The 17483-nt window shown below is 33.9% G+C and overlaps 1 protein-coding gene across 3 annotated transcripts; it reads right to left on the bottom strand.

The window, feature by feature from the left end:
- Positions 1–250: 250 nt before the first annotated feature.
- On the bottom strand, positions 251–16734 carry Gyg (glycogenin 1). 3 transcript variants are annotated; one of them, XR_014439535.1, is made up of 10 exons: positions 16560–16734; positions 10237–10372; positions 9687–9861; positions 9084–9373; positions 8815–8995; positions 6283–7323; positions 5438–5644; positions 5171–5264; positions 4592–4667; positions 3445–3584 (listed from the first exon to the last, which is right to left on the bottom strand). XR_014439535.1 is itself a non-coding variant. In XM_083103212.1 (9 exons), exons 1-9 carry the CDS (start codon positions 16564–16566, stop codon positions 1906–1908), a joined length of 3810 nt encoding a protein of 1269 aa, XP_082959338.1. In that variant the 5' UTR covers positions 16567–16730; the 3' UTR covers positions 251–1905. The 3 variants fall into 3 exon arrangements, 2 of the variants coding, with proteins under 2 accessions (XP_082959338.1, XP_082959339.1); XM_083103212.1 differs by lacking the exon at positions 4592–4667 and having other exon boundaries at positions 251–3584; positions 16560–16730; XM_083103213.1 differs by lacking the exons at positions 4592–4667; positions 6283–7323 and having other exon boundaries at positions 251–3584; positions 16560–16726.
- Positions 16735–17483: the final 749 nt, after the last annotated feature.

Below are 17483 nucleotides of genomic sequence, written 5' to 3' on the forward strand. Positions count from 1 at the left end.
ATACACATGTTCGGATTCTTATGGGAAAGCGAGAGTATAATTCCAGACAAACAAGTCTGTTGAGAACAGATCTTGTGAAAGTGTCGGCAAAATGCCAACGGTAGTTTTTAACGAGAATCTGCTCTGCTGCTAATCTGTGCTCATCATATTTCTATTAACGGATCATAGTAAGTTTCTCTTGCTGGCATTTTGCTGGCAAAATCTGCCCTCGCGAACAGATTCGTTGTCTGGGATAATAATAAATTTCTCATTGACGATACACATTTTATTAATGATAAGTGTTGTTACAAATCTTCCACTATATAGCTCTTTGGATTTCTTATCAAACATTTAGATCGATAACAAAATTACATTATTACATATATATATAAGTCTTCTCTTTTTTTAATTATCATTAAAAAGCTTGCAGTATTATCTTGTATTACTATAGTGCAGAGAATTCTCTTGAGGAAATAGAGTGATGTGCGCATTTAAAAAAAATTATTTGCTTGCTTAAATCTAAATTAAAGTAAGAAATTTGTACAGATATATATCTATGTATATATATATCGCGAAAATAGATGGATATTTCTTCCAAATATCAACAAAACAGAGTAAAAATACACACTGAAATATATAATTTAATATGTATAAGTATATAAAAAAATGAACGATTAAGATTTCTCGCCTAATATCTCATTGTTGTCATTTTCGCAACGCGTTGCATTATTTTCATAAGTATAACATAAGTTAGCGTGCTTTTTCCCTCTTCTCGTTTCTCGATGAAATCATAATTCATTAATTGCAGGATTTTTCTTTAATTTTCGCTCGATCGACGTAAATAAGCGATGATAAAACTCATGCTATTACAATGCATATGTATGCACAAGTGTACTGGAATAAAACCAAGACACTTTATTAACGTGTTTCCGAGCACGCTAACAAAACTTATCGCTTTCGCTCCGAAACACCCTGTGTAAATTGCATAATATAAAACGTAAGTTCTTTGCGATAATTTTACAAATGATGAGTGACGCGAACAGATTGCTAGGTCGCGATGTTATACGAGGCTGACATTGTTCGATTCGCGTAAATTTGAAACATGATTCAACAGGACTGATCAATCACAGCTAGTTTTCTCTTCTTTTCGCGATCTATCAGATGTACTAAAGCAAATAAGCAGATATAAAATACTCGCTCACGATAAGATATTCAAGCTCGCGTTGCTCGCGTTGGGCAAGGCACAGCAATTGCATCGTAATTCGTATATATCATATTCGGAGTATATCATATGCCCGCTTGAGTAACGTCAAACTTGAAAAACTGTTACATTACACAAGTGCGATATGTAAAAAGATAAAGAAGGACAATGTATATAAAGAAAAAACGAGAGTATCATTAATAAAAAAAAATAAAAAATAAAAAGATAAATGTGGAGTAACGCAGTGGCTATAAATACGAATTATTGCAGCATCGATTAAACTCTCGGTATCACTCGATACTTTCGGCGGATATCTTCGGCGGTATCAAGCTCAACGGTGATATAGAAACTTTCTCTCGCGAGATATATTAAAAGTATCAAAAAACTGTAACAGACTAGCAAGTATAATCTTCTATTGCCAAATGTTCTTTAACCCTTCCGAGACGATGTTCGACTATGTGTCGCGACAGTTTTTATCACTGTCTTTTTTTAGCATATTATTGAGTCTCAATTGCTAATCGAGCCGTTACTCAGCGAAATTTCAAATCTTAAAAAATACTAGAAAAAAAATTTAAGCACAAAATGTTTAGTCTTTCAGGAACGCGAAATCTCGAAAGGGTTAAAGATTCTGGACTTTGATATATCTTCGTCCATTAACGTTTAAAGGATCTCTCCCCGGTCTCTCGGACTTCCGCGTGATTAGGTATCATCATTGTCGATTGGGATCACTCTTCTGCTTCGGACTTCTTGCCGGTCGTTCCTTTCGCATTGGTACTCTTCGTCTTTCGCTTGGGAGGAACAGGTGCGTCAGAGGTAACAGCAGCTGGTGGAGATGACGGCGGTGGCGGTGTCTCCGGCACACTCGTGTCGGTTTCTAGAGTCTTTGCGCCGGCCTTCTTCGTGATTTTTACGGTTTTCTTCACCTTGCTCTGCGAACCGTCCCCGGCGATTGCGCCGTCCGCTGTGGTCGACGGAGTTGCCTCCTCAGATTTCGTCTTCGGTTTCTTTGTCACTTTCTTCACCGTTTTTTTCGCTTTCTTGTCCGCACCTTCTCCATCCGCACTTCCTCCCTCCACGTCCGCCGAATCGGACTTCTTTAGGCTCTTCTTCCCAGCTTGCTTCTCTTCCGCTTCCTGCGTGTTTTCTACAGACGGACTGGTTGGCGGTGTAGCCTCGATCACCGTCGGCGTCGATGGGATATTAAGCACTTTCGCTTCAGTAGATTCTTCTGCCGAACTTGGCTCGACAATCTCTGACGTTTCTGAAATTTCGCTAGGCGATTTCGCTGCCACTTCCGTTATCTCGGCTTCCTTAACTTGCTCGGCAAGTTCTGTCGTTTCCGTCTTTACAACCTGTTCCGCGGATTCCGTTAATTCTTCCACCTTTGATGGTGTTTCTGGAGATGTCACGCTGCTTACGGATTCTACCTTTTCTATAGTAGCCGATGGTGCTTCTAAAACATCTGTTGTGATAACTAAGTCACTCGCAGGTGCTGTTACCTTCTGAATAGAAATGTCAGAACTTTCCGATGATTCGGCAACTACAGTTGCGATATCATCGGGTTTCTCACAAACCGATCCGTTCAATTGTACCGGTTCCACTGCGATCGATGCGGAAGCGATATCCGTGGATTCGTGCACAGCCGTGACCGTCGTAGCGATTGCTTGATCGGCTGCAGTCGCATCTGATACAGACTCTTTGGGTTCCGCCTGGAGAACCGATTCTGCTACTTGGATAGGAACGGGACTTACAGTGGAAATTTCAGAAGCTGCTAACAATACATCTGCGTGCTGTTCACTCGGATCTATCGTAAGAGGCTGCATTACATCGGACTGGATAACATCTTTTGCGGTTTCTTTCAGTGATGCTTCACTCGTTACAGAAGAAGTAGTGATGCTTTGTGGACTATCTACGCTAAGAGTGGTTGTAAGCTCCGTTGCGTCTTGAGTAGCGGAAACTGGAGTTTCTAATTTCGTTTCAGTAGGCGTTGGCGCGCTCTCAATCTGCGTAACAGGCGTAATTACTTCCTTCTTACAGACGGCATCTGCCAAAAGACACGTTGATGCTTCTGAATCAGTTTGCTGCGTTTCAACAGGAAGACTTTCGCTTTTGCTTTGAGGCGCCGATTCTTGAGAAGATTGTTCAGTACTTGTTTCGGATAATTTTGTATCTGTTGGTTTCGCGCTTTCTATTGCGGCTGGTTGTGACAGCTCACTTGATACCTTTATTGCAGCAGATTGTACCGTGACACTTTCTTCGGAAGGTAACGCAGGTGCTTCCTGCTCAGAGGAAGGCGCGATGGTGACGCTTTCGTCACTGATTTCACATGTAGTTTGCGCCGCCGAAAGCTTCTCCTCAGAAGCTTCGCATACTAGAGATTGCGTTAGATCCTTGTCCGCCTCAACTGGATGAAGGGAAAAGAGAACATGACAGATATATAAATACAATCAAACAAATATTATTTATACAGAGAAAACTATTCTAATAAAAAATTGCATTATGCAAAAAAATCGTGCAAAAAGTCTACACGATAAATATTGTTTTTTTTTTTATATTAATTTGAATAGGAACAAAAATATCGATTAATGCGAGAAACGACATATTTACAGATGTTACATTTTATAATTTTAGGCAAGATAGGCAATGATAATCGTGATTCTATTCCCACATTAAAATGCGAGTTTAAACAGTGCAATGTGCTCAAATGAGATCATGAACTACGAATAAATGAATGAATTGACAATATATACGATTTTAATATACATGTGAAACATAAATAATGTTCATGTGCTCGTTATGTAAAGTAAAGCGTATAAAGCATTATCGATGAAGCTTAACATTTTGTAACTAATGCATGGCAACTTCAAAGCATATGAATGAAGATTATTTTGCAGCAAGTTAAAAAAGCAATATTCCACAAACTGTTTAATTAGTGAATAACTGAAATAAGTAATCTATAAAAAAGGCATGCTATTATATTTTTCAATTATGTTCATATACATAAAAGCATAAAGTATTTTCTAAATATTCGAATTAAATTGTAACTCACACGTCTTGTTCATATATACATTTAATTTTATATACATGTTTATAAAAAAATTTAAATTGCGTTGCAAGCAGTTGATTAATTTAACGATATGATATTTCTAAAGTATTTCATATTGTACAAAAACGAGATAAAATTCAATATATAGAAATAAAAATATGATTGCATTTATGTATTTTGTGAGTTTAGTGAAAAATACAAGTAACTAAATTAAAAAAAATATCTAAGATTAATAAACAATGTGATAAAAATGATATAATTTTGGAAGGTGTCACGATCTTACATAATTTTATCATCTGAAGTAAGGATAATAAAAAAAAAGGAGTGATGAAATGATGTTTTGTGTGAGCGCATAAAATATTTACCCCATTAAAGCAAAACGACAATACAAGACGCAGCAATGCTATGGCGCCAGGATCTGTTAGTTGCTGTCCTCTGTTCCTGTTTCAAACACTCAAATCAATAGATCAATTGTATCAACAAGAGATATTGTTTTATTTTTATTCTTCGGAATATCGCAACAAATCAAACATCGCGTACCAATATAAGCATCTCGATTTTCAATCGTTTCCTCACTTGATACATCTTCAATTCGAAACTATGGAAGTGAATACCGCATGCTGTATTAAGTGAAACGAAAAAAACAAACAAAAACGCAAAGCATACTCGAGGAAACAGTTAATGGCTTTTTGCATTGTGAGAGCACATTGAATTATCTTAAATATCTCGCAGATCTCTTATTATTTTAACTCATAAATAATGCTCGTCGAGCTAGATATAGTGTCGTTATCTCAGTTTCTGATATGTGCACAAGATATTTTTTAATTTAAAATACATGAGATTACCTGTAGTTCGGTTCATTTCATGAATGCGCTTGAAATATTTGTTACGATTTTATTTAGAATATATGTTTTCTCAATTATGTATATAAGAGAGAAACGTACCAACTGGTTCTTTCACTTCGACATCTATAGGTGTAACAGTCTTTAGCTCAGCGGATTCAACAGTAGCGGCGCTTTCTTTTGGTTCAGCAGCATCCTACGAGTATTCATCATATGATATGAATTATTCATTATTAGAACTCGATCCTGACTTACACAACTATTGAACAATCTGACTATTACTTATCGATTTCAACTATTACAATTCAGCTATGATAATTAAGTTTTGCTAATTTGCATATATAAATATGTTATTTAATATTAAACTACCTCTTTAGGTGGAGATGATTGACGTTGCGGCGCAAGAGAAAGTGTCTCACAGATCTTCTTCCATATATTGTCAAAACTATCGCGACCCATATAGTCGATCTGGCCCTGTTCCCAGCTCTGCTTCCTCATATGCTCCTCAAAGACTATTTGCTCGGTGCTTCTCGCTTCGCCCAATGTCAACTGAGCCAAGGCACCGGCGATGCCCGTCTGTACAATTAATACAAGTATTCCTTCATCTTAAACTGTTTGCGATATCAAGGAGAATCAGCTAATGCAAAAATGACAGCATATAGACTATGATAAACACACGGACAGTAATGCTTTCGTCTCTTCTGTATTCCTCAGGACAAACCACGTTTATAATACAAAACTGGCTACTTACACTTTAAAGCACACGACGCACGAGAGTATCGAATATACAATGTGGAAATAATATGGGTTAGTGCACATAAAGACAAATTGAAAAATCTTTTTTTTTTTTAAGGATGACGTAATTATCTATCTTATTTCTGATGAAAATGTGTATGTAATAATAATAATAAGTAAATGACAAACAAAATGATTTCAGGCATACTCTGTACTACTACATACATTAAATGAATATTCCCAATAAAAGTGCAAGTAATGTCCCAAGCATTATCGAAACAAATAATGAATATATATGATACAATACACACATTTAATCGCAAAAAATCCTTTTATAATAGTAAGATGACAATTCTATTATATTTGTAAACTTCCGTTTTTAATCAAGCAAATATATTTTAAAATATGTACATAAATGTACAATTACAAAAATGTATTTAACGCGAATTTAAAAAAAAGATGCGGGAACAATTACTTACATTTGCATTGTCTAGATGTTCCGTTATATTCGGGTCAGATCGCATGGCTACATTGTGGAGATCTGTATAAGGTGCAGGAGAGGAAGGGTGGAAATCGATTCTCCGCGTTTCTATCTGCTTATTCGCAGTTTCCGAGAATTGCTCGCTATTTTTCTCGTTACTTTGACGATAATGAGATGTAAAATTATCTTGAGCATTATTTTGGATATGATGCTGCGGATGGGAATCGTTATGAGAAACAGTATGATCTTGATAATCTCGATGGCCAGTTTGATCACTAGTATGTGGCGTATGATTTTCGTGCCACGTTTCGGTAGAATGTTGTTCGTGAACCGGTTGATGCTGGACATGATGAGCATCCATTTTATAATAATCATGTGGTTGAGATTGTTCAGAATGCTGATGATACTCGCTATGTTGTTTCTGTTCATTATAATGGCGTGGCACATGATGTCTTTCTTCATGATGTTGCTGATATTGTTCATTATGCTGTTTTTGCTCTTCGTGCCAATGCTGCTCAGGATAGTGTCTCTGTTCACTTGGCTGAAATTGATGTCTTTGGTCACTATATTGTTGCCAATGATACTCAGTGTGTTGTACGGGTTGTCTTTGACTATGATTTTCTTCAGAATGAAAAGTTGCATGTTCTCGGTGTTGATTATGTTCATTATTTGTAGAATGAGAACTATGTTGTGTTTGTATAGGCACACAAGAATATTGCTCGCAATGAAATTGTTGATTGCGTTCAAATTGAGATGTATTGTGATCATTTTGACCAACATCCGCAGCCTTTTTCTCATATCCTGCTCCACTATAATAATTATCATTCTTGTCATTCAGTGCACTACTGTTATCGGTTGGAAACGAATCGTTCTGCGGAGAATAATCTTCCCAGGGATCTTTAAATTCCGAGAAATCTGGTGCTCGAGAATAAACGTTCCTATCGTCTATTGCATCGGAGTAAGTGGAAATATTGGAAACGGGAGGTACGTAGGACGAGGGAGCAAATACGTGCCAAATTGGAGCCAATGTGCTGGTGGCCTATGCAAGTATCATGCCAAAACAGAAAAATGCACACTCGATGGGTTAGTAATGAACTAAGTATTGGCAGTGTCCATTTTTCTTATATATAAGGCCATGTTTTTTATATTATATACATATTTGATATTATACAATTTTATATATATGTTTGATATTATACAATTTTGATTATGTAAAACGTTATTTTTTACGATAAGAATGCGTTGGTATTGTATCAATAGTTTCTCAAAATGCAATATGCATAACATTCATGCTCGATCCATTTATTACAAACATTACGAATAATGCAATTAAGCATTAATACATAATAACCGATTTAAATTTTTACACGAATTACAAGTGAATGAGCTAGAAAAAACAAAGAGAAAAATCAAAGAAAAAAAATAGACACTGATAGAATCATAGAAAAATCCGTTATATTAATAGCTGCATTAATAATGGAAAATTTCTATTAAATAAAATAGTATATATAAATATTAGCTTTTTAAATTATATTATTTAATTACAAAAGTATGTTTCTGATATAAAATTATATTGAAAAAAATGTAGCTATTAATATACATTATTTACAATATATACAAAGAAAAGGCAAATTAAAAATATACCTTGAACCCCATGACTTAAATACAATAATTAAGTAATTTTTTCTATCTGAAGAATATAGGATTCAAAATATATTCAAAGTGCAGAAAAAAATGTATGCACTTTTATATCATATAAAGACGCAGCAAAAAAGATCTAGTTATGATTATATTCTCAAATGCTACCACTTATTATGCAAGCTTTCATACAGCATTAAAAAAATCATTAAGAAATGCAAGCAAGTCGAAAAGATTTCAGATTTGCCTGGCCATATTTGTAAAAAAAATCCGTGAATGCAACTCGATGTAACTCTGATATACACAAGTGAAAATTTTGTAATGAAATCAATCAATCGATAAAAATAATTTCAGAATTACATCGTGATGCTACGTCTTATATTTGTAAAATATGCGCGCGATACATTAAAATATCATATATTATAAATCATATTTGTTTGAAATGCTAAAGTAAAATTTCCTAAAGCAAAATTCGCACACAGAAATTAATTTATTACAAAACAACTATATGAGCATTAAGAGGCATATATAATAGAAAATCTTACCCCTATCATTTTTCTAATTGAATATAATTGCTCACTGTTTTGCTTGTAAAATAAATGCGTAAGTATAAGAAAAATGTTGCAATTTTTTATTTTTCACCGAAATTTTAACCGAAAAACGCTCTAATTAAATAATATAATAAAAAATATTTATATTATATTATATTATTATATTATATTATTAGAAACGCATTATTTATATCATTAATGTATAACAAGAGGAATCTTTTTATTAGAAATTAAATTTGAAAATAAAAATATAAAAATATGTTTGGAGCGTGACAGAAATATTACTCATCATTTTAGCGTATTAAACACACACTATTCTCAAATAGATTAATAGAGCTTACCATAGAGGGCGATAGCTGTGGATGCACTTGCTCGCAAAATATGTTCCACCACAATTGCAACAGCGGTTGCAAATGCATAGATCCTGACGGAGGTTGAACGACACCGGTTAAGGTATCGAAATACTGTAGCCAGGGTTTCGTTATGCCAATAAAGTGTATTATTCGCACATCGTCGCCGAATCTAAAAAAAAATATACATATACATATAAACAAATAAATTAGCAACTAAAAAATTTAATTATGGTGAGTAAAAAAGCGCGATTGCTTACTGCTTAAATGCGGGCAGATACGAGTACGTCGCCGTGGAACACATGTTGTAAATAAATGGTAGATGTTTGGAGATGTCCTTAGAAGCCCAATCACTGAAGTACATGTTTAATAAGCCTTGATCGCCGCCATCGAACGATCCCTTGGCTGTGGCAAATGCGGTGATTGATGCGAATGTTTGTTGAGATGGTCTGAACACAAATACTCCGGAATTGAAGCAATCGGGCCAACCAACATCGGGCGCAGCTGATAATTCCTCGCGCTCGAATAGCTCATCGCAATTTCGTGCCACCTAGAAATAAATATATTGATCTTTAATGGCTGTATCATTATAAATATCAAAACTCTAATTCTATTTTATTTTTTAATTGTACGATTAATTTTTATAAATTAATAATTAATATATGTACATATATATAATTCGCTTTTCATACATAACAGAAAAGTAAAGTTATATAACAGAAAATGAATAGTATAAAATTGTATAAAATTGTTTTTTAACTTTAATTCTCTAGTTTTATAGTTCAGCTTCAATTTTAATTTTAAAGAAATATAAGAATATAATATAAAATATATAGTAAATTAAAAAAAATTGCATTACTCACAAGCGCATCTGCATCGACGAATACACATTTCTCGTACTGAGTTAGTCTCCAACAATGTAATTTAGTAAAAGTGATGCCCAATTCTGGTCTAGCCAGTAAAGCTAAGTTTGCCTCGTCCTTCGAATCGAGGACATTAACTTCCTGCACCAAGGAGAATACAGCCGCCAATTTTTCTCTAAGACAAGGAGAATGCTGGTTAATTGAGTTGTGTCACAGCATTTTATATAATTAAAACCTGATGAATGTTATATAGACGAAATAATTTATATAACCAACCATAAACTAATATAGTATGTATTGATAGATTCATTATTCTTTATATTTTTATAATTTTATGTGACTCACAATAATAATACATTGTCTAAGAGACAGAAATTTGTAATAAATTATTAATTCTGTTAAGAAAAGAATAAGAATCTTTCGTTTCAATTGCAATCAACTGCAAATAACTGCGAGATGAGAAATTTGTTGACATTTATCTCGACACGATTTGATATGTCGCTAAATTACATTCTGATAACGCACTATTGAACTTGGATAAGAACGATACCTCATCGCTGCTGTAACTCCAGGAGTGACGAGACAAGCCAGCTCATATTTGGTGCCGACTCGACGTAGGGAGTGCGCCAAGACCAATGCTCCCAAAGAATAGGCATCGTTTGTAGCCAGTGTAACCCATGCATACCCTAAAAAATGAAAGAAAACGTACAATAGAACGCTTGGCATGTTCGCTTTTATTAGACGGTATCCAAGTCGAGTCTATTTTCGACTCCTGGCAAAATCCACGCATATTATTGCATCCAGTGGATATGTCCAGAACGCGTGCATGCGATAGAATTGATGGCAATATCATCATCCAAACCATTTCAATTTCACGTCCAAAAGTTTATATAGACATTTAACTTGAAAATTCAATTTTAACATTTTTATTCATATTCTAAGAAAAACATGTAAGATATAAGAAAATAGTTAAAACAGAATTAAGTTTCGAAGTAATTAAATTTTAATAAAATGCGGAGATGCTGATTTCAATAGAATGAAAAGATATGCTAATATCTTCTGTTCTAATAAGTCACGAAAAAATAAAGTTTTAAAATAGGTTTTCGAAATACATAAATAGTATAATTAGTATGTAAATACTTTGTTTTTACCGGATGCTCTTCACGACTCAATTCCGCAACAATACGAGGAAGACTATATGCAAAAACAATTATAATTTTGCGCGCTGATAAGCTCAGCTAACGCAATGTTAAGCAGATTTCACCGATTCTTGAATTAACTGTGATCTTACGTAAGCGCAATAAAGATAGGCGTTTGAATTATGCCAACGAACTCCATGAAGTTCAAATGTTATCGATCATTCCGAACGCAAATGTGCACTTCTACGAATATCGCTATCTCCAACTCGAAAAAAACTTGATATGTCGTTAAAATTGTAAGTATTCGGCCGATTTAAGAAATGTGCCTACCATTTTTTACAAAGAACAAATAAAAGTAATTTTTGTCTCGCGCGAAGAATATGGAATAAATTAAAGTTATCGATCGAATATTTGTAAAAACCACTCGTGCATTCTCTCTTTGGTGCATCGATTCGTGTTCTTTCACGAAAACGCAGAGCAATGCAAACAGAGAGGCGCTAAACGAAAAGAAAAGCTGTAAAACGAAAGTGACGTTGGCAATCTTCCAACTCCGGATGTATAATTAGATCTCTCTCGTATTGACCTCACTTCCTCTCGACTCGGTAGAAGGCTCCAATTGTACGTAATTATCTTTCACGACGCATTTATATGTTCATTACTGTGTTATACAACACATAGTAGACAGACCGATCATACATATCTTTAAAGAAACAAAATCTCCAATGACTACCAGATCATACATATATATTTTTGGTAAGAAATTATATGAAATAAAATAATAATAATAAAAGTATGTAATTTTCATAAAATTTTCATAGAGATATTTTAAAATAAATTCTAAATCTTTTAAATCTCTCTTTGGCACGAATCTGTGACAAAGTGATGATTCAAATAAACTCAAACGCATTATTTTTATAGTATTATATTTGACGTATTATGCAAATCCTCATTTGATACGCGACAACCAACTGGTGTTAAGACGCGCAAAATCTAGCACGTGCAAAAATTTTTACCTACGCAATGGAAACTTGGCAGCTTGGAGAGATGTAAATCGCGAATATTGCGCGTTACTTTCTTGCAAGCGCAAAATTCATCGCATATTTATTTATAATGAATACTATTTCTATTTCGCGTGATATCACTCCGCGCGTAGGTATCAAAATTTGGCTGCGGTCTATTTTTCCCCTGGATAAAACACGCGTCATCTATTCTTAGACGGATCTACTCGAACGCACGCTGCACAATCGTCTCCTAAAGAGACGAGGAAAGAAGAGTTTCACTTATCATGTTTGAAAAGAGATGAAATATCTTGCTGATTATACATGGTAATTATATATATAATTATGCTCTCCAAGCATATTAAATTTAACATATTATTATCAATTCTCTTTCTCTATCTCTTATAATTCAATAATAGATAATAATAAATAAAAAAACATAAGATGGCGCCATATGGACAAATAACGTATAACGCATGTTACTAGTGCAAAGTTCATTTATCCGAGAGGATTATTAGACAATATTTACCAGTAAATGTGGACAATATTTACTTAGTAAAATATTAGGAAACTGGTGATGAAATTGTTATGTAAAATGTGAAATATATTGAAAGATAGTGAATAATCTATATTGGATATTTCAAATTAATTGAATATTTTAAATTAATTGGATATTTTAAATTAATTTTTAAATTAATTTTAAATTAATTTAGACAATATTTTAGGAAGAGATTTTTGACAAACATGAAGAAAAAAAAGAAAGAGAACATATCAATTGCTTTTTTTTTTTTATAAAAATCGTTGTTACGATATTTAACCGTATTTTGGAATCTTTTTTTGCGTCAAAATCTACTTATGCTCGAAACTGTTACGTATGATGTGAATTAGGGACTTGCCAAATAACGCAAAGATAACCTTGGACGAGAAAAAATGTCATCATGTGTACACGTGATTGAAGACATCTATCGATCGCACCATACATTGTACATGATAAATTACATGATTCTTTAATTCTCCTTAGTTCCTCAATATGCTACGGTTCTTGATTCGTAATGAGATCACTTGACGAGACGTTGTCATGTCGTTATGCTCGCGCGAAGTATGGGGGTGTATGTTAGAATCTAGAGCGGATAAATGTTGGAGACGAATAATAATGAGTCACGAGAGATAGAGAGAGAAAGAGAGCACACCGGAAAAAGAGCGAAGAGAGAAAGAGGACCGGAGGCAGGACTCGAGAATGAGGAGGATCGGATTTCTGGCTACCGGTGTTCTCAATAACATTTAAAGCCTTGTTGCTCTTTCTACTGTTTGTATTTAATTTTACATATTTCTGAGAAGTATGTGTCGTGTCTAACCAGATTTATCGCACAAAATATACTTGGTTGTCCACCTACCTCTCCCATTTGCCAGAAATTAAATTTATTTACGAATCAAACTAACGTGGAACATAAAAGAATGTAATAAAATAAAAAAAAAATAATAGAATAGAAATAATAATAGAATAAAAAAATATGAAAAGAAAAGAATAAATAATTATAAAAATAATTAGTTTTTATAATTTGATCTAGAAAGAGAGAGATATTTATGATTAAAGAATATATTAGTGAAATATTTAAAATTAAAAATAAATGTGGTATTTTCGTAATAGATTGTAAAAAAATTACGTGGCAAAACAAAAAAATTCTGTATTAATTCTTCTATCTAATTTTGAAGAGGAATAGTTCATTTTCTACTCGGAAGTAGGAGATATCCTTCGTGCGTAAATTACGGGAGATGAGAGACGTTTTAGGACCCCCGCTATATTTAATGTCGCGCTCTGGCGAGAGTTAATCTTCTCTTTGAGAGACGCAGAGGTGAGGTCTTCTACGTATAACATTATGGCGCGAGAGTATCCGAAACCCGAGGAGGCAGAATACTGGCATAGGTTTATATTTATACAAACCGCTTTCCAGCTCTTATAATAGCGAGACGGCCTCACATTCGCGATGAAATGCATTCATACACCTTGTCTTAGGTCAAGCGCTTATGTGTCTTGAGGAACTGAATCACATACATCTATTTCCTTATAAAATTTGTGCACGTACAGAAATCATCGTTCGAGAATAGTGATGCGGATATCCGATTTTTTTATATATTGAAAAAATATTAATCGCAGACAAAGTCAAACTATTGATACTCGAAAATTTCTGCAAATTAATAAAATATTATATACTATATTATAATTTTATTTTATTTTTATTATTATTATTCCCAAGTTAAAATTTCTTCATTTGAGAAATAAAAGAAAATATAAATATGAAATTATCAGTTGTGAAAAATGTTAGCAATAATAAAATTCATAATATAATTGCATCGCAATCTAGTATTTTTTCTAATTTAGATGCTAATCATTTTCTCTTTTACTAATTTAGACATGATTGCGATTCTCTTTGCACACATTGTTCTCATAAGAACGCCAATCTCGCCAGACTTGCAATACCGAAGCCCAAATTCTTGATCCAAAGCAGACGAGGTCAAGATTGAGATCGTATAAAAATAGTATAGCTATCAATAAAGGTCCAATGAACCTGTCTAAGTTACTTGTGCCAAATTTCTTACACATTGATTTTTTAAATATATGATGATAATTATATCGAGTACTTTATTTGTAATACGTTTCGTATACTTGAAGACGTTTATATGTAACAATTTTCAAAGAAAAATGTTCGTTTAAAATGATCAGTTTTATATTTATTTAAAATAAATTTTTCATAAGTAAATAGATCAATTAGAATTGTTTTTCTATAAAATTCTTTTAATTAAAATCTATTCATGTATTTTGGGAAATGTTAATAATTGTACAAATATCTTAATATATGCTATAATAGGAAAGTATCGAAATAGAAAATTATTGAAATTTTTTGTATCAAAATCGTGAAATTTCATATTATTTATATTAAACATATTTCTGTAAAAATGTTCCAATCCAATATTTAACAAGAATTTTCTTAAAGTGGAAAAATTATAAATCGCATTTTTTTGGTATTAATAATTTCTTAATTATTGATATTTAATTTCTTGCAAAAATAAATATTTCTTTTATCATCAAGATAGTTTGCGGCGATCGATAAGCGTAGTGTTCTTATCGTAAATTCTCAATTATATGTGTTATAATGGCATCTCTCGAGACACTCGAGACTAGTAACGTGCTAACAATTGTAATGAGAACAATCGAGATTTCTCATACATAATGAAATATTCCACATAAATTATTTAATTTTCGATACAGCCAAATATTTCAAGATGACAAATGCAATTACATGAAATGCAAGAAATTAATCGAATAGTATTTTTTACATGAAAATCAAAATTCTTATTTTCAGTTGTTTGTAATTCAAGTCGATATTTGCAAACAATAATATTTAAATGAAATTTACTTTTAATCGATGTTTTATTTTCCTTCCACGAGAATATATTAATGAATCTGTATTCTAAACAAAGTTGTCATCACGATGCGAGAAAATCGCATATGTATGTATGTATGTGTATATAATTGAGTAAATGTGTGTTTAATTTGGACGACATCCCAAATACATCGACGAGCGTCGTAAGTCGCTTTGATGAATTCCTTCTGGCAAATATTCAAATTAATCGCCACCTGCGCGAACAATCGGACGACGACAGATTGTTACATGCAACAGCAACAAAATCATTTTTTTTGTCTAGAGTACGCAGAAACGAATCACTGTCAAAGAATAAAAATAAGCGGCCGCGCTCTCCGAACGTTTGGCAAGAAGCCGCCGAATTTCTCTTCCTCTCGGCAACGGCCAGAAATAAACTTTAGAGATACCGCCGACGACGGTAACTTATCTTATTTTGTGCGTAAGGAATTCAACGTCTCTCGGTAAAAAGAAAAGGATGCGGAGCGCAGTTAAATTTTCCTCGCTGCCTCGACGAACTTTTACGTCTCGAGAGATCTTCTCTCTCTCTTTCTCTCTTAGCTGCCGATTGTACGATCAATTAGCATGATGGTGTATGAGAAAGTGACAATTCTACAAGGATTAGATTTTTCTTTAAATCAATAATACGCATTTTAAAATATTAATATCCCCAAAACATTATTTTTAAAAATAAACATTTTTATATAAAAATAAATTTATAATAATAAACAAATACAACATGACAATTTTTATCTAAAAATAAATTTATAATAATAAACAAATTTAATATGACATTTATAATAATAAACAAATTTATTCCTTTCGATAATAAGCTTTTTCTCCCTTTTTTTCCAAATTCGAGATTACTTATTTTCTTTTTAAATGCATCGAATGTTTTTAGGTTTTCCGTTTGTCTTGTTCGGAATGAATTTTTAAATTGCCGCCATGATTCTTCGGCGCAGGCGCGTCGACTCTCGAAACCGGGCGCGAATCTCGTCGACGAAAAAAATAAAAACAGTCGTATAAAAAAAAAGCGCGATACACGTTACCGGTTTACACGGGCGAATGATAAGTTCTCACGAACTTACGGTCCGTTATTCGAAAAATCGATCGCGCGCGATCGTTAATCGAGCCGGTCGCGCGAGAAGGAGAGGTTAATGCATGTCGACACCATGCAAATCCGAACGACACGAAGGTCATTGGGTCAAGACCGGCGAGCAACGTTATCGGCCGACTAATTCGGCGCCGGCGTTAAAACCGAACGCTATCTTAATCACGCGATCGCAACCGGGCATGTCTAACATAAGCGAGGCTTACCTCCCATGACTGGTGTTTACTTAATTAGAGAGATCGTGCGTCTCTTTGCGCGTCGAGATGTCGGGAGGTCCAACGAGATCCGTACACACCCACTACTTGCCGGCACTGACTAATGGACAACAGGAACGACCGTCTTCACTCTGCCAGCGCCACAACACGAGTGACACGACCCGCTCGACCGCGGCTGCTGCTCCGAGATCTTCCCCCTCCCCGGACTCTCTCCCTCCTCACTCCGCCCTCTTCCTTTCCTGCGACCGTTAAAGGAACAGTACTCCATTTTATCGACGAGCTGCTCCGAATTTAAACTCCGATTTCGTTCATCTTTCATGTTAGGATATTGTCAAATATGGGAATTTCTTTTGCCGGAATTGAAGTGAAAGTTAAAGGAAAGAAAAGGGTCACTCAGAAAATAATACTCTCTCTATAATAATACAGATTTCAAATAATAATATTTCAAATATTTGTGAAAGAAGAAAAATGTCATTATCGAAAGAGTTTGATCAAGATGCGGTCGAATGCCAAAAGATAGCAGCACTAATATTATTGTGGTCGCTTCACTATATATTTGATGTACAAAGAACAAACTTAAAATCTTGGAGTCTCGACTATATCATGTGAAATTGGGATCTGAGAGATTTAACGATGTTAAAATAGGTATGCAAATTTAATCGCAATTCTAATCGATATTATTTATCAGACGATTTTAAAGTTTTACTTGAGAGTAAATATTGTCTGCAATAAGTAGTGTTCAGAATGTTGAAAAAAATATCGGAACATTATCATAAATATGCAAAAATATGCGTCGATAATATTTAAATGTGTGCGATATATTTATCAAACTTTGTTTCGAATATTGTCGAGTGTATTACATGATAAAATTATCGCAAAAAGTATCGTCTGTAAGCAGGTGTGTAATATCGAGAA

Source organism: Camponotus vicinus, unplaced genomic scaffold, assembly GCF_025532165.1.
Source record: "Camponotus vicinus isolate PSW18456_S1 unplaced genomic scaffold, iyCamVici1.0 SCAF_6, whole genome shotgun sequence".
Lineage (NCBI taxonomy): Eukaryota > Metazoa > Arthropoda > Insecta > Hymenoptera > Formicidae > Camponotus > Camponotus vicinus.

Coding starts and splice junctions, on each gene's coding strand:
- Gyg (XM_083103212.1), bottom strand. Junction 8,996..9,083: donor TATCTGCCCGCATTTAAGCA/GTAAGCAATCGC, acceptor ATTTTTTTTTAG/ATTCGGCGACGATGTGCGAA. Junction 5,645..6,282: donor AACATCTAGACAATGCAAAT/GTAAGTAATTGT, acceptor TTAATTGTACAG/ACGGGCATCGCCGGTGCCTT.